This window comes from Protopterus annectens, chromosome 1.part0 (assembly GCF_019279795.1).
Source record: "Protopterus annectens isolate FY-2018-M chromosome 1.part0, PAN1.0, whole genome shotgun sequence".
Taxonomy (NCBI): domain Eukaryota; kingdom Metazoa; phylum Chordata; order Ceratodontiformes; family Protopteridae; genus Protopterus; species Protopterus annectens.
The window spans coordinates 1425374142-1425393073 of NC_056725.1; the positions used below are offsets into that span (position 1 = coordinate 1425374142).

The 18932-nt window shown below is 39.6% G+C and overlaps 1 protein-coding gene across 1 annotated transcript in view; it reads right to left on the reverse strand.

Annotated features, from left to right (window-relative positions):
- NT5E (5'-nucleotidase ecto) overlaps positions 1-18932 on the reverse strand; it is a 1444398-nt gene that overhangs the window by 164112 nt on the left and 1261354 nt on the right. Inside the window, exon 7 of the mRNA XM_044067530.1 lies at positions 4774-4923. Within this exon, the coding sequence (XP_043923465.1) occupies positions 4774-4923 (150 nt within the window). The remainder of the gene's footprint in view (positions 1-4773; positions 4924-18932) is intronic.

The following is an 18932-nucleotide window of genomic DNA, read 5'->3' on the forward strand; positions in this document are numbered from 1 at the left end:
CTTAGCAAACTGAAGCAAATCACTTCTATCTATAGAAATACTGACAAAATCTTGCTTTCTTCTGTTTCTGTATTCACTTTTCTTTGGGGACGCCTTAAAAATTATTGACCCATTTTCAGGTTCCCTATCCTGGCTGAGTGAGGAATCTTCACTTGCCCCCTCCCCAAAGACCAAGAACAGTTGTTCTCCTTTGCACAACATGGGCATCTGTACAGGGATGGAAACACCAGGGAGACTGGGGAAAAATAACATGGGGTCTGAGGAACCAAGAACGACCATAGCAGCATCATCCTCCTGTAGCTAAGGCACAACAGGAGCATGCCTGATTCCCAAAGACTTCCTAACAACTTTCTTCTTTTTGCAGACAAGGGAAGGTAAAACTGTGGAGACAGCTGCTCCTGAGATTAGCTGAGAATGAGACCTCAAAGGTGGATAGTGGAGCCTGTACAAGTCGGTAAACCATACGGTAGATTACAAGTGATACTGAGGTAAGTAAACCATTTACAGTCTCCCACAAACACAATATCCTGCATCAAATACACAAACCTAAAAAAAGTTGTAGAAAAATTCTATCAAGAAATATTTTTTTTCCTTCACACAAAAAGTTTGCATAAGCATTTATGTAGAAACTCCCTTAGAAATGTAATGGCATTCAATTTCCTGGCAAACACAAAATTTTAGTAAGAAAAACAGTTTCCTTAAAAAAAATAAATATAGTGGAAGATTTTCCCCAATGGGAGAATTATCTGCACAGCCTCGAAGAATTGTTAGCAAATCAACAGTTCCATGGGGCCGAACAAATGAACGCTTTTCATCGGAAAAAAAAAGCTCTGGCTAAACTCCCCTCAAGCTCCTGGCAGAGTGCGTGGAAGGTGTCCTTAAGCTTTGAAAATTGGCCTGTCACTGGGGGGAGTGGACCCAAGTAGCTTAGGCTACCGCAACAGTGACCTGTATTTTGAGTACCTGACCACAGAGAAAAAAATTATTAATAAAACTACTAAAGAGCAGCATGGCAGAATAAACAGTCTCCCCTACATGGATGCCAGTCCTCCAGCCCTATCACACTGAGCTCAGACTTGCACTGTTGGACAAAGAAGTGAAGTATCTTCAGAATAAGGTCGCGATCCCTAACCTCAAACATAAGAATGATTAAAAACACAACCGAGAGATGTTTTTATAGGAATACAACCACTTAGGACAATGAAGAAAGTAGTTCTCCTGTAGAAACAAGATAACTCAGTTGAGGTTAAAGCCTACTACAGGACTACTCACTGTAGATAAAGCTGAAAATACTGCATTAGAGACATTACAGATAACAGATGGGAGTGCCTAGTGAAGAGACATCAGCAAAATAAAAGGCAGGAAAATTACAAAAATAATATATTACAACATCACATAGACACATTTTTCAGCAATAATGCATTTATTAACATTTTTGTTGTTTTATTTTCAGTGATACTGTTATTGTTTCAGAGTTTGCAAAATTATTGCTATGCATATGTTGCCTGACTACATGGCCTCTGCACTGTTACACAGATTATAGATTACTATAATCTGCATATTATACCTACTTCTGTATGTGAACTTAGATGTTAAATTTTATTGAGATCAATCCTGTAGATTAAAACTTAACTGTATTAAAACTAAGATCTCTGTGTTAACTGTATGTGTACTATTATTGCCATATACCTTAGGTTATGGCTGAAAATAGACCTTGGACCTGCTCACCTACCCAGTTGAAGTAAAATACAATACATACGTGTCTCTCCTCTTTTTTTTCCCTTAAAGTCTCATCTCTTAAACAGGAGTTTCTGTCTATTTCTGTTTGTTTCTATTTGAGTCTTTACTGTCTTGAATGCCTGACAAGCTATAGCAAGAATTATTCTTATACCATGCCTGGAATGTGGCCTCTCTCTACTGTCACTGCACTTACTTGTTAACAACCAAAAACTGAGCAGCTGAGAGCAAAATCAGCTACTTTGATCTACTTGCTGTGAACAGTACATATCACTGCAACTATCACTGCAACCTTACAAGTATATCTAAGTGGCTGCCAATATCAGCCAGGTCAATTTTCACATTAGGCCTTATAATTCATAAAATGATCCACCTTGGACTATTTTCTCCTCTTAGCTCTAAATTAACATTAAGAACCCTTCATACTCTCTCAGGGAGCCCACTGAAAAGGGCATTACCATTCTCAGACCTTGCTATAAAACAGTTGTAGGTGAAGGAGCATTTGCTAAAATGGCCCCTGCTGCATGGAATCACATTCCCAAATAATATACGACACCAGCAGACACTTGAATCACTCAAAGCCAGCCTGAAAGAGTATCTTGAGCAAGTGGGGAGACTGCACTTCCTTTCATGAGACTGGATAAATGCTCCCACTTTACTAGTTAGCCACTAGATACACTGCATATAACTTTACTGAGAGACAATAGTCACATTGTACATTTTGTAAATAAAATTGTAAATAATGCACATAATCTCAATGTTAACTCCATATTACTGGCTTCCATAATTATTATAATTTTCTATACTTCTCTGTCCTAATTTCAAGTTAATGCCTTTGATAACAGTTATACTATTGTATGTATCTGTCCAAAATGTACTGTATGATTTTTCTGCTATATCTAAATTTTATTTCTGGACATTTTGCATTACTGCTCTAGCTGTGTATACTTATAACTCTGTACATCCCTTGTGCTCATTCTTAGTCTGGGTCCTGCCTGATACATGTCAGTAGGCCAGCCTACCTACCCAGTTAAAAATTTCAGATAATAAACAAACACACAGAAATGCCATCCATGCTTTTTACTACTTTAACCTAAGCTAGTTCATGTCCTACTTCCTTTTCTAATAAATCTTGAATGTTCTCATTTTCTCCTTAGAGATCTTCTATTTGGCCTATTTAGATATTAGCATTTTCGAAATTATTTCATTTTAGTGCTTTCCTTTATGCTGTGGATTCTACTTCCTTGTGAAATTTTGAATATTCTGTTTCCCCGGTCCTTCTGATCTGTTTCCTAATGCTTTTCAGTGGTATTTCCTCATACTGCCAACAGAATTAAAGTGCATTCTGACACACAAAATATTCACAGGCCATGAACCACTTAATTAATTAATTGATTAATTTTATTTTATTTTACATTTGGTTACCGGGATAGTCCAATTGGACACAGGTCCTTTTTCAGCGGAGGCCGGGGGAAAAAAACTCTACAAGGAACAATTAACAGAAAACATTTCCAACAAAGCTCTAAAAAATTTGACAGGCAACATTTAACAAAATACATAGCCAACAAAGTTCACAATTTATAGTAATAAGTTTGATCATTGTTTAGCAGCTAAAATGAAAGTGCGTACATGTTCAGTGAGTTGATATAATAGTAATTTGTGGTGGAGTTGAAAGGGAGGGAAGTTATATGTGGAAGTCATTAGGGAAGGCGATACTGACATAAGGTAGGAATGATCATATTTTAGGATGGAATGAAATTCGTAAAGACTGAGAGAGAAGGTAGAGAAGTGGGTTAGCCAGGATTTAGACAGTTACATAGCCAAGTATCATTAATGTAAGTCTTTAGGGCTTTTTTAAATTGTGTAGAAGAGGATAATGAAGGGATGTTTGTGGGTAGAGTGTTCCATTTTTAGCTATAGGTTTCAGCAAAGGAAAGCTCCAGCTGAGTTACTGATATTTTTTACTTTGAGGGGAAATTTGTTACTGGAGTGTAGTACTCTATTACTGGAGTAGGGGTGAATGGATAGACTTTAGGACTGAAAGCAGTAAGAATCTAAGACCGTCATTTAGACAGCCATGTGTTATGGTTTTCATTGACATCGCATTCTTCTGCATTTAATTCCCTTAGGTAATTGTAGCCCCTTCTATGTTCCTACTGATATAGTACATACCTCATAATATCCTGAAAAACAATGATGGAAGTTCTGGAATTGGTCATCCTCTAAACTTTCCCCTGGGGTGTGTACTATATGAGAGAGAGTGAGTGTGTGTGGTAATCATAAATGGGCTGGCACCTCATTCAGGGATAATTTATTATATCTTGTGCCCACTGAATGCCTGGATAGGCTCTGGATCTCTGTGACTACATATTGGATTAAGGGGATAACTGGAGGGTGAATGACTGAATAGCTCACAGCAAGATTCAGTTGCCAATTCCAGTCATAGGTGTAGCTGCAGGGCTGCAGCTGGTACTTGATATTATGTGCTCAAGTAATGCTGACATACTGCGGTTATCATGGTCAACCTTTCAGAATTAGTGACTCAGGTTCATAGCTCTTAACTGCCCAGATTTTAACAGAATGTCCCAATTTCTGCCTCATATTTTTGGTCCGTTCGTCATAACTTTTTTGGTTTTCTTGCAAATCACTGAGAATTTAAATAAGAAAATAATGACTGACATTTGCACTTTAGACTTCATACCCTTCAGAAAATTCATGATAATGAAATGCCTGCTATTCTATCAACTTTCTAAGTTTATAAGACCAATATTTAAAAACTGTCTAGTTTTGGGCCTTTGTCTCCTGTTATTTATGGCTTTGTATAGATTTCTTTTACTAACAGGTTGAGAGATGTGTACAATTTCATATGTAAAGCAAATTGGATGGTCAAGACATAGAAATGAGTATGGTTTAAAACAGAACAGTACACTCTCTCTCCTTACATTTACTGTTGGGTAATATGCTAATACTCAAGCTAGAGAACAATGGACATTAAAACAGGAACATCCAGCTCATAAAGTGGTTAACAGCATTTACCAGAAACCTGTAGAAACTCTCCAGTGCCTTGTCCATGGCGTTGGACTGAATGCTCAAATGCTTTTTTCAGAGTAGATCCCTTTACTTCCACTAAATCAAAAGTGCTTCCAAAAGGCAGTACAGATATCAAGTCTTCCATTGTAATAGAACCTGTGACAGACAATTGTGAAATTACAGTTATCATTTAAACACAAACAAAATGCAATACATACATAAACAACTACACCATTATGTGGAAGCATACTGTGGCAGTAACTATTTAAAGAATGCCTCTAACAATTCAAAATACCACTAGGTGCATATATACAAGTTTATATTTTACATATGTATTTCTTGTAATATATGTGTATGTGCATGTATATGTATACATATTATGTACATATACATATATATATATATGTGTGTGTGTGTGTGTGTGTGTGTGTAATATGACATGTTCAATAAATATATATACAGCAAAGTCACTACAGTCAAAGCTCAGTTTCTAAAAGAATGCTGACTGTAAGTAGTGTAAAAGGCTGCACCAGGGAATTTCAATTTAATTATTTTAGTCCTAGACTTGAAACAATTTTAATACAAAGTAAATGCTTCATCTCATTATCAAACAGAAAATAAGTAAATTGCTTCTTGCACTGATAAGTTGCCTACAGCAGTCTGTTGTATTTTCCTTGTACAAACCGTAAGAAAATATTTTACTCTGTATGGTGGTGGTGCTGTGGTAATGTTGTCGCCTCACAGTACGACGTTGTCCTGTTCGATTCACAGCTAGAGCGTCTTCTGTGTGGAGACATGAGTGAATGGGCGTACCTTTGTCGAAGGTTGTGCGTCAGAGCTGGCAAATCGGCACGTAAAAATCTACTGCCAATCATTAGCGGACCGGAGTTCTGCTGTGGCGACCCCTAACCGGGTCAAAAGCCAAAAGACACAACAACATCTAAAGTAATCTTTCTAGAGATTCCCTCAAGAGCTGAAGTTCAACAAAATGAAAAACAATCCTCTCTTTTGACACAAAAGCACTCATTCTAAGTAGAGTGTAACTGCCAAAAAATATGCAATTCATGCTTCTTTTAGCTTGGATTTTCCTTGTACAAACCGTAAGAAAATCTTTTACTCTGTATATCTAAAGTAATCTTTCTAGAGAGTCCCACAAGAGCTGAAGGTTAACAACATGAAAAACAATCCTCTCTTTAGACACAGAAGCAGTCATTCTAAGAAGAGTGTAATTTTGCCAAAAAAATATGCAATTCATGCTTTTTAGCAGTCTCACCTCAAACAAACAAACTGCATATTTAACATAACAGTTTCCAGAAGAGCACACCTTTTCTTTCCTGCTATTAACTAAATTGTTTTTCAATTTTTCATGAGTTTGTGTCCTGGGTAGGCTTCCAGAATTCTCTGACACACAAGAGTTAACTCCTAATTAGCTGGACTGCACTCACATTTTGCTTTGTATTAGTTATGTAACTCAACACATAGCAAGCCTCTATGTCTGTTACATACATGTACATGTAAATATATATATATATATATATATATATATATATATATATATATATGTGTGTGTGTGTGTGTGTGTCTACACACACACACACATACACACACACACACACACACTATATACATATTTTAGCAATAATTCATGACTAGGTGTGGGTAATGTAGGATTTACCTACGGATAGTGTAGTTTGATCACAAGGGCTAAGCCAGAGTGATTAAACAAGGCAAACCACAAGTAGATCCTGCATTATGCACATACAGGAGTGGTTTATTGCTATCATACAATAACATGACTTACAAAAAGAGAAGTTATGTACTAACTATAACCTTCCATGTTTGTTGTCCATAATCTCACCTTCATTCTTGATGGTTGGGTTCAGAACAGAGCATCGGTTCCGACTCGGCCGTATACTAAAGCTCGAGAGCTTTCACTGGCTCGAGGCTATACCCTATCCCAAGAAGCCTAGTGACTGTTACCCAGATCTCATTTGAGAAAAACTAATCACTAGACTATGCAACCCAGCATAATAACTACAACAGATCCTCTGCCTATAATTCCTAAGGCATGAAGAGAATCAGGAAAAACAACAGCCAATCTCAGAAAAATTCCTCTTGATCCTCCAGGAAGGGGGAAGGAGGGTAGGATGCAAGAATGAAGGCGAGATTATGGACAACAAACATGGAACGTTATGGTGAGTACATAACTCCTTTATGTCATGTTGTCCTATCTCGCCTTCATTCTTGATGGTTGGGACAGCATCTCCAGCACCTTCTTTCTTGGGTGGCTCTAGTTGAATGGCCTCTAATTTTTCCTGGCAGCTGTTTGTGCTGAGAGTTATAGACATAAGTAACAGTGTCTGAAAGCCATTTTGACAAGGTGACTTTTGAAATTGAAGTTCCTTTTCTGTTTTCAGAGAATGAAACAAACAGTTGTTCAGATTTTCTAAATTCCTTTGTCCTATCTAAGTAAAAATGTAACTGCCTATGGACATCCAATTGGTGAAGCTTGTATTCTGCCCTGTTGCCATGATTGGAAAAAATATGAGTAGCTCAATAGACTGATTTAAGTTGGCCTCAGAACATACTTTTGGCGAAAGGAAGGATTTGCCCTCAGAGAGAGACTCTGTCTTTGTGGAAAATCAAATAGGGAGGACGGATCGAAAGAGCTTGCAGTTCTGAAACCCTCCTAGTGGAAGTAATGGCTGTTAGAAAGATTGTCTTCCATGATAAGAACCTTAGTGGGCAAGAGGAGGCTGGTTTGAATGGAGGGAGAATTAAAGAAGATAATACCAAATTTAGATCCCAAGGAGGTGGTGATTCTCTTATGGGAGGTCTTAAAATGAATGTACCCCTCAGAAAGGCTTTGCATAATCTGTGGGACATTATATTAGATCCCATGTCTCCTACGTGGTAGTTTGATATGGCAGCTAGTTGTACTCGTACCATGGCTACCGCTGCAGCCTGATTAAAGGCTTCTGTTAAAAATTCCAGAATTGCTGATATAGGGGCTGTAAAGGGGTCTATATGTTTTTTGTCAGCCCAACAGGAAAATCTCTTCCATTTTATTGCATAAAATTTCCTAGTTGTATTCTTGTGTGATGAAACCACAGTGTGTCGCATTGCTGGGGCTAGATCTGGAAGCCTGGCTAAGATAGGAACTGCAGTAACCAAACTGTCAGCTTGAGGCTTTGAAGAGAGGGGTGGAGCTTTCCAGACTGATGAGTCAGAAGATCCGGCACTGGGTCCAGGATCCAAGGCTCCTCCTGAAGATGGGGTCATAGAAATGGGAACCATATCTGACGAGGCCAGTAAGGAGCAATGAGAATCAGCTTGGAACTCAACAATTTGGCTTTCTGGAGAACTTTGCGTATTAATGGAAATGGGGGAAACACGTAAAATATCCTGGGGGCCAATCATGAACAAGAGCATCCCTGGATGACTCCCCCGGAGGGGGGATTAAGGCAAAGTAGCTACTGCATTTGGATTTGATGGACGTAGCAAAGAGATCACAGCAAGGCTGGCCCCATTTGCGAAAAACTCGGTCTGCAATTTCCTGTTTGAGCGACCACTCATGCGGCATAAGAATTATCTTGCTTAGCCTGTCCACCATCATGCTGGATTTCCCCTGGATGTGCATTGCAACCAGAAAACGTTGAGAAGATATTGCCCATTGCCATACTCTTTGAGCCTCTAGACAGAGGGGGTAATATCTGGTTCCGCCTTGTTTGTTGATGTACCATACCATGGACATATTGCCTGTTTGAATCACAATCGTGCCTGTTTGAATCGCAATTGTGCCTGTTGGAAGAGAGCTCTGGAATGCCTGCAATGCCAGAAACAGCACTCTCATCTGTAGGACATTGATGTGCAAGTGGTACTCGTGTTCCTGCCAAGTCTCTTGGACAGTCTGCCCCAGATAATGCCCCCCCTCACCCTATCGGAGAAGCGTCCGTGGTCACTGTAGCTACTGGTTGGGGGAGGACAAACAGTCTGCCTATTGTTACATGCGTGGACTGAAGCCACCAAATTAAGTCCCTCTTGCAGGTGTCTGTAATGAGGATCTTGTGTGACATGGGTAACTCATGTACAGACCACTGAGCAAAGAGTAGCCACTGTAATATTCTCATATGTAGATGAGCTAGTGGTACTTTCTTCTTCGTGAGCAAGATTGACACCTGATGGCATAGAGTTAGTACTCTTTTGTGAGGCAGTTTTGTTACCATGCGTTTTTTGTTTTTAAGTCTGCCACTATAAAGTTAATATGCTGTGAAGGCAGCAAGGCAGATTTTTCAAAATTTATGGTAATGCCTAGCTCTGAGCAGATGTGAATGCTAATGTCCCTTGCCTAACATAGTAGATGCTCGGTGGTGGTGGTCAGGAGCCAGTAGTCTAAGTAAGGAAACACCCGGAATCCTAGATGCCTCAGGTGAGCCGTGACTACTGCCATGCATTTGGTAAACACTCTGGGGGCTGTAGTGAGACTAAAGGGCAGAGCTCTGAATTGGTAATGACTGGCCCCCAGCCGGAAGCATAGATATCTCCTGGATCACCTGTCCATCTTTATATGGTACTACACACCCTGAAGATCTATGGAGCACATCCAACAGTCTTGTCACAGAAAAGTGAGTATAGACTGCAGTGTGACCATCTGGAACTTTGCTTTCTTTATGGACTTGTTCAGTTTGCTGAGATCCAAGACTTGCCACCAGTCCCCTGCCTTCTTTGGAACTAAAAATAACCTTGAGTAAATTCTGGATCCGATTTGGTCTGCAGGGACTTCTTGGATGGCTCTTTTTTCTAGCAACCTTTGGATTTCTAGAGTTGCTTGATCCCTTACACCAGGGGGAATGTTTGGGATTGATCTTGTTGGACTGGGTGGATAAGAGAAGGGTATAATGTATCCCCTGGATATAATCAACCGTACCCAGGTGGCTTGAGTGATGTTGAGCCTGGCCTTTGGGTACAGTGATAATCTGCCCTTGGACAGCCTTCAGAGGTGGACAATCGGGCCTCCTTTCAGGAGCGCCAGAAGGGCCTGCCAGAGAATGTATCTCTGTCACCCTGGTTCTGCAGACCCCCTCTGTCGCAAGCGCAGCATCTTCCATTATTATTTACCTCTCTGCCCTGGGGGAAAATTCACCATGTGCGTCTGGCAAAGCTCCTTGGGATTTCTGGAATCACATTTTTCCACCCATCTGGCCTTTGGGATAAGGCCTGGTAGGAACTGAAAAATGTACTCCCACGGCAGACAGAGTTTTGTCATCTTGTTCGCACCTGGTAAGAATCTGTTTAACCTTTGGCCCGATCAAGGACGAGCCATCAAAAGGGACATCTATAAAGGAAGACTTGAAGGGTTCAACAAACTCACAAAGGCTCAGAGCTACTCCTGTGCCTGCTGCCCTACTCGCTTCATTGGCTGCATAGGAGATGAGGGACATGGAGGAGTTTACTACAGAGTTTAGAGTCACAAGCTGAGAGTTTACCTTGTCTGGAGCCCCTGCAGCTGTAGCACCCTGGAGGGTATCTCCTAGCTCTTTCAGGAGATCCCTCTGAAGTCTGGTAAAATGGGATAAGTAGTTCAGTAACCGGAGTGTAAAGGCCGCTGAAGAGAACATACGCTTACTGTATCTGTCCATCATTCGAGACTCTTTATTCGGTGAACAGACAGATGAAGTTTCAGCTAATTCCTTCTTGGTGGCTGCCACCACCACCATAGCATCTACTGGTACACCTTTGGTCAAGAATTGCTGATCATCCGGGGCAGAAATTATCTTGTTGGGCCTCCTCGGAACAGGTTCCATGGATTCTGGAGAGCCCCATGCCTTTTGACTGACCACGCCAAGGAGCTGGTCGAAAAGCGGAGACACCAAGAGGTGGAGGGTCGAGAGCCGAATGCCTCCAGGTATACAGACTAATCTTCAGAAGGGGAGAGGGTCTTCCAGACACCTCTCTGCTTCAGGATCTCTAAGATGTCTGAAAAAGAGACATCCTCAGATGGTGACCGTGGGAACCCTTCTGAATCCTCTGCGTCCGTATCCGATAGACTCATGGGAGTCCAGGTGTTTCCTGTTACAGGTCCTCTTCTGAGGGACCTCCTCAGAGGGATACTCTGGGGAGGTTACAGAAGAGAGTGTCGCAACCATTGGGGCATCCTGGGGCATCGGCTCTCTACACTTGGGCTGGAGAGATGGTGTTGAGGTTGACACTGGCCCTTTTGGGGAAGGGTAGCTAGAACCGAGGGTGGAGCAGTCTCAGGGGAGAGCACACTCCTCATCACCACAGTGAGCACCATGATCTTGGCCTGAGGGAGCCTCCGGCTCTGAGGAACTGGAAGAATTCCCCTGCACCAAGGATGATTGCTCCGAGGCTGAGGTGGGTGCTGAACTCACCTGCTCTGAATCCTCGAGTAGAAGAGTCAGATCCGACAAGGGTCCGATTCGACTCTCCCCTCCAGAGCCAACGAGGGAGTGTCAGCTCCCAGATCCCTCAATGGAAGACAACATCAAAGAGATTGGAGCAGAGGTCAGAACCGAGACACCAGGGATGGTTTTTGGGTTCGACGATTCCACCACAAGAATCTCCATACACTCTGGCTCCGAACTCGTCTGAGTCAGAGGAGGAATGGCAGGTAAAACAGATTTGGTGGACAGTTCCACGTCCTTCTGGGCTTGGCTCGATAAAATTTTTTGCTAGGGTCAGTGTCTGAAGTAACCTAACTACCAGCTCCACATCATCGTCCGATAGGCTCATGGATGATCAAGAGGAATGGGTGGATGATCTGTGGCTACCCACAACCGATTGCAGCGGAGGAGACTGCGACAGCGAACAGACCGGCTCCAAGGATGGTGAACGGCTCCTTTTATGGTTCTGAGATGGCTCCAATAACTCAGGAGGAACAGATGGAGACTTAGCCTTCTCGGAACCAACAGACTTCGGATCCGAAGTAACCTGTCTGTCTTGTCTCTTCGTTGGTTCAGAAACCAGAGCAGAAGAAGGTGATACTTTAGAGGACTTGCCAGAAGATTTGAAGGCCTGATTCCCTTCAATGGCTGTTTTGAAGGACTCCTTTAATAAACCCGAGTATTAACTTGTTTCCCGCTCCTGCAGGACCCTTGAACTAAATGTGTGACAAATAGAGCAGGAATCCTGCAGGTGAATGGCCCACAAACAATAAACACAGCTAGTGTGTCCATCTGTAATAGGCATGTTTTGTGTGCAAGAGTCACACTTTTTAAAAACGGACTTTCTAGTCTCTCTAGTAGGATCTTTAGGCATCCTGGTAATCAGTCACAACCAGCAATTAGTCATAACCAGTACAAAAGGGGACACACTGTAAAGTATAGTTCAACTCGATAAACTAAACAAACACCAGAAAGAGAAAAAACTAAGTTTTTTTTTTTTTTTAGGAGAACAAGAGGGTTAGAGGAGAGGTCTCCAAGTTAAACAACAGACGCCTCTAACTTAAATGGCGAAACCTGCAGGATTAAGAAGAAACAGGGGAAAAAGAACCCTCTAACTAAAAATGGGCTAAGAAAGAAGGGGGGCAAAGAATGAATCTTCTAACTGAAACGGATTTGTTTAAGAAGAAGCCAAGTTTATCCAGGATAGGGGGAACAGGTCTGAAAAACGATGGCCCACACAGAATCAGCAAAAACACTGCGAAAGAACCTACAAAAACATGCTTAACAGGCACCCAATACAGTAAGCTATCTAACAAAGTTAACTTAGTAAAGATTTAAGCACTAGAAATCACCAAAAAGTAAAAAATGAGAAAACTTAGCCTGAGACAGTGAAAAAGCAATCCCGAAGCAGCAAGTGGCAAATGAGATCTTGGTAACAGTCACTAGGCATCTTGGGATAGGGTATAGCCTCAAGCCAGTGAAAGCTCTCGAGCTTTAGTATATGGCCGAGTTGGAACCGATGCCCAGTTCTGAACCCAACCATCAAGAATGAAGGCAAGATAGGACAAGATAACATCAAGAGTTTTTAACTTTTCTAAATATTGTCATTGTAGAAAAGGACTTAGTGTTTTTCCACCTGCTTCTCATGGTCTGGGGCATCCAAGATACATACTGTACATGCTCTGCTCTAGATGTGAATGGTTGTACAGTATATTTCTGTTGTATTTTCTGTCTATGTGGTCCTTACAGAATACCTCTCTACCTACAATTATGCAGAATGTCCAGATGTTTTCCTCATATGTTTGACCTGTTCGTTATAAAGCTATTGTTTGCTGGCAAATAATTGCAGAATGAAGTCACTAAATAATGACAGATGTGTTTGTTTTAGTGGTATGCCTTGAAGGTGCTTTGGAGGGTCGTTCTCAGCATTTTTTAAAATTATCATTATTCTATTCCATGCAGTTTACCAGAGTGAAAAATGTTTTTTAACATCTTAAAATTCTCTGCTTACTAGCATGGAAAAGCAGGGTTAATGGAAGTTCTTCTGGTGTGATTTACAATGAGCACTTTGATTGGCCTATATAATCAGTGGGCATGCTTTTGAATATTAAATAAGTTTCTTTATCAATAGTGTATATTTCAGTTCCTTTGCTTGAGTTTTGGACAAAGTCAAACATATATGAGAAAGGACAAGAATCAGGTTTAGTTTTAAATATTGAAGTAATTCATTTTAAAAATGAATGAGATTTTGTATTGCATCTGTGTGCATTTCTTGTGGATGATAGGATGTACGACACTTGTTTGGTATTGTTGAGTAACCATAAGGCTTATTGAGCAAAGTGTAAAATTCTCTAAAGGTGTGTAGGACTGGTACTGATAGACTTCTTTCTGTTGATGTAAGTTGGATTTACAGTGGGAACACTGGGTTGTTTAATCAGAGTACACATTTTTGAATATGAATGACCCTTTACTGTCTAATTATATGGATATAGAATACATGGAGTTGTGGTGTGTAATAAATTAAGTATATTTCACTGTAGGCCTAGTGAATAAGTTTTGTCTTGAACCAAATTCCCTTGTACAGTACAAGTTAATTTATTTACACAAACTGGAGCATTGTACATTCCATTTATCCAATCTCACACACAAAAACACACATGCTCATTCGTGTGTGTGTTTCTATACACCTGCATGTGTCTGAGTGCGATTCCCTATTCCTTTTTTCTAATTTTTCTACCCAAGACCTAACATGAAAATGTAATGAAATGTGGAAAGGACCCAAAGCTGCAACAGTTTTTAAGCTTAGTAGTGTTAGGGATTCTCCAGACATGTCCCAGGACCAATGTGCTTACTAAAAAATAAAGGTCTGTGTCAGCCCCCAGCTATCAAGCAACCACACCTCTCCCGCTAAATGTGCATTGTATCCAACTGTGAGGGCAGTCTCTCTAAGCAAGCTGAAAGAACAAAGAATGTTCTGCATTGAGGATTAGACAGTTTTTCAGCCTTGTATGTTATTGTTTTTAAATAACTGTTACAAATATTATTATGCCCTCTCAAATAATTTTATTGATGTTTGGCGCATTGCTGTACTGACTACTATAGGTATGCACATATGGCTTGGGGCCATATGTCAGGATCAAACCCTCAACTCTGGTCTCAGTTTAATAGTGCCTTTTTCAAATATAATCTGTCTGTCTGGTAGTCACCCTCTCATTAATAGTGTATCAATGCCCCCACACTCTTTCGCTCTAGTTTCTTTTGTTATGCAGGTGTAACATATTTTCCTTGCTACGTAAAGAGAAATGTCCTCCAACAATAATGAAGATAACATTTACAGTAATGAAACACCACTAATAAAAGTTAAACTGAATAAAAATGATTTTCTGCAGTCAGAAAATCATCTCAAGACTGTTTTTTTGGCCAAAGTAGAGTATTGCTGGGTGGAACCCACTGCATTCACTCTCATTGTGCTCGGACTCACTCCATTCTCTCACCCTACCCCCATATCCCACCCACCCCATGTCTTCAGTCTCTCACCTTAGTCCCACTTTCACAAACATACTACCAATCCACAACAACTTTTTCCCACCAAAATCTACCTACCCAATTATAACTTCTTGCATCACCAAATTACTATAACTGACAAATACTTTAACCCACTTATAAAACTATATTACCAGTCCACAATTACTTCCTCCACCGAAACAATACCTGTTCTGTACTCTTTACCAGCTAAAGATGCTCTACTTTAAAACATCACATACCATAAACTCCTCACTCCCTACCATGACAATATCTTACTCTAACCTTTCTCATGCTCTTATTATTAACCTATTCTACATCTTACCAAACACAACCCCCCTGAATATTCCACCTACTACCAAAAGACACATTTACAATGTAACCCCTTCATCCATCCTGTTCAGTATAGGTCCCCATTTATATAAACATCACTACACTAACCTTATTAAACCTAAAATTCTCCATACCTCCAAAAAAGTTTCAAAGGTGCTATCACCACAAAAACTAAAACAACACATTTATATAAGTGCACTATTGAATTTACTGCTATCAAGTGACATCTGAGCAAGCAATGGACCATCTGAGGCACCAAGTTACTTCACAAATAATAAATCAACCCTGCCTGAAGACCAATACCCTTCTCCTAACCAAATAAGAAATAGCAACAAGAAACTCAATCTATTCCATATGAACATCAGAAGCATTGCAAACAAAATTCCAGAACTATATGCATGGATAAAATATCACTCCCTCGACATATTAGCAATAAAAGAATCTTTGCTAAAACTGAATATCGGTAACACAGAAATATTATGCCCTCCCAACTTTGACATCCTTAGAACTGACAGATTAGACAAAAAAAGCAGAAGGAGTAGCAATAAGTACCACAGTAGAATAAACATGTCACCTTTCACATCTCCCATACCCTCCTTCCACAATGCTGAACTACTTCTAAGTAACCTAAAACTAAATGTACACAAAACAATATGTATGGCAGCCCTTTATACCCCACCTGGAGATAAATCAGCACATGGGAGGACATCCTATCCTGGTTATCTGATAATGTACACAGAGAGTCAAGTATACTAGGTGATGTTAACATCAACTGATCAAGTCTCACTTCTGGGATGACTTCTAGTATAAACCTGTGCAATTTCTCCTAACTTATCAGTGATTCTATTAGAATCAACCTGAAAAATTGGTAAAACTAACATCATGCACTGGTTATTAACATATCACCCTAACAATTTAAGGTCCCACGGCACCTTCACTAGCACACTTAGTGACCACCTGCCATATATGCCACAAGGGAACACACATATAAATCCTCTCACAACATGAACAGCTTTGACCCACAACTGTTTAACACCTCACTACAATCTCACAACTGGAACATTCTAAACATCTTGCCACTAAATGATGCTGTTGTCTATTTTAATAAGATATTTATGGAACTACTAAACAGTGAACAGCAGGAATAGTAAACAAACCAAAAACAAATAAGCTGGAGATCACCAACAACTGCAAAAAGCTGCAAATATGACTAAATCAATCCATAAAGACCTCTATTCAACATGAAGTGCTTTTCATCTCACTATTAGCGAGACTTCTTCAGACTAAAAACATTTACACATACTCAGTATTTAAATAAGCTAACAATTAATAAATTACCCCAACCACCAATCAGAACAAGGACTGCCTACAATAACCTTTCTACCAACTCTGATCTATACATCATAAATTAGTGCTTATGTCCATACCATATCTACGGTAGTCTTATAAAATATAAAAAATATATAAAAATATATATATTAATTAAACATGTTTAAAAATACTTGAAAATGTTTAAAAACATTGTTATGGTGTTGTTAATACCGCAATTCATTAGCCCTAGTTATTATACACTCTGTATTCATCAATGCAAGAATTTGAATGCATCATTACAAAAATGATAGGTAAATTCAGAATAGCAACCCCTTGTGACACTTCATATAAATTCCACATGCATAAAAACCTATTAAGAAACAAGAAACAAAGAACCCCCCATTACACGATATATATGTGTTATCTATTTATTCTGTATTTTATTCTATTATGGATTGAACTCATGAAATATTACCTCAAAAGGCTTTTTAATTTTAAAACACACATAACTGAATAAATTTCATTTAGGCCTGGATGTTGACAGGCCCAGGTCCGTAACTGCCATTTTAATTCTAGTCTTTCCAGTAATAATGCTACAGAGCCCCCCTCATATCCACTGAAACACGATCAATAGCTCTAAACTTAAAGGAATGGGTAGGTCATTCCATAACATGTCTGGTCAATGCACTATCCTGTTTGGTAGTCCGAATGCTATAGAGGTGCTCATATGCTCTTTCCTCAAGCTTCCTATCATTTTTTCCGATGTAGAAAGCGGAGCAGTTCTGGCAGCATGCCAGGTATACTACTCCCTTGGCATTACAGTCAAATCTCTGCATGGTCTTATAACTAGTCTCTCTGATGGTAACACCTTCACCTATATCCATGTATAGACAATAGGCACACCTACCACATTTGTGCATCCCTTTTCTATTGAGGCCTCCAGTACTTCTTTTGCTCATTCCTAATAAGGACTTGAGGTTGTTTCCCCATTTAAACACCACTTTAGGGAGATCTTTAAGTTTTGAAACCAGGGCAAAATCAGACCTAACAATGTCCCAATTTTTATTAATGATCTCCATGATACCATATGCGTCCAAACTAAACATGGTAATGAAGCTTACCCCTTTAGACTGGTTCCCTAAATTCTCCAGATGTTCCGGGATAGCTTCTGAACCACTGGACCCAGATATTTCACCTAATATAGGCCGATAAAAGCCTCTGAGTCTCTTCTCCTTCACTTCATGTGTCAATTCCCTTACAAATGGGACCGGATACCCCCTTTTATAAAACATCTCTTCAAGTCTGTCACATTCTAATAAGAATTCTGTATCCCTAGACACCATTTGAGCTGCCCTTACTAGCTGACTCTTCACCACAGAACATTTCTGAAACAAAGGGTGACAACTACTGAAATGAAGAAAGGCATTCAAATAGGTGTCTTTCCTAAAAATGCAGGCAGAATACAAATTATTTAATAGATCTTTCCTTAGGTCAACATCCAAATAGGCAATTCTTTCTGTGTCAAATGTAAAGGTGAATTTGAAGAATGTTGTAGTGTTGTTGAAATATGCTACCACATTGGCTGCATCACTCACATCCCCCTCTATCAACATAAAAATGTCGTCCAGGAAACGTGTATAAAATGTATTTTCCCATTTATATGTGGTACTTTCTGCACGTATTCCCTTTCCCAGTATGCCGTTACCAAATTGGCGAAGCTGGCCCCACATGGGGATCCCATTGCTAAGCCTGTTTTTTGAACAAAGAATTTTCCATTGAAGGTGATAAAATTATTAGACAATACCATGTCCAATAATTCAGCCATCAACGTACTCTCATTATTATGGGCTCGTAAATCATGCAACAAGCTGAGTCACTCAATACCCTCCATATGTGGGACAGACGTATATAAATCCTTTACGTATATTGTTAGAAAATTGAACTTGCTGTTAAATTTAACTTCTGAAGACTGGCTAAGAAAGACCATGAGTCTTTACAAATCTGAGGTTGTTGTACTACAAACTTCTTCAAACAGTGATCTATATACTTTGCACATGCATAACTGATGCTATCTCTTGCATCCACTAATGGTCTCATTGGTGGATCAATAATACATTTATGTATTTTTGGGATACCAAACAAAATCAGTATTTTAGGGGCTGGCATACACAAATAATTATATACATTCACATCTATCCTAGCTTCAATGAACAGTTCCTCCAAAAAACAAATGTATTCTCCCATACACTACATTCAGTTAATTCCTTGACACCTCCATATAGGTGTCAGTTGCAATTATTTTTTTCCATTTTCACTTGATAGTCAATTTTACTCATTATAAGCAGTCCACCGCCTTTGTCTGATTGCATCACTCTAACCTGGGCTTGATACAATAATGTAAGAGCTTGCCTTTTGTCTCTTGTAACATTAGCCTATTTACTTTTCTCTGTACTTCTATAAAATTATAAAAATCCAATTCACAAATTTGTTCGAATAATAATAAAATTGGATGAAGAGGTGGACAAAACGTGCTAGATATATAAAAAGGATTATTTAATTCACTATCCTGACCAAACATATAGTTAAAATTAAATT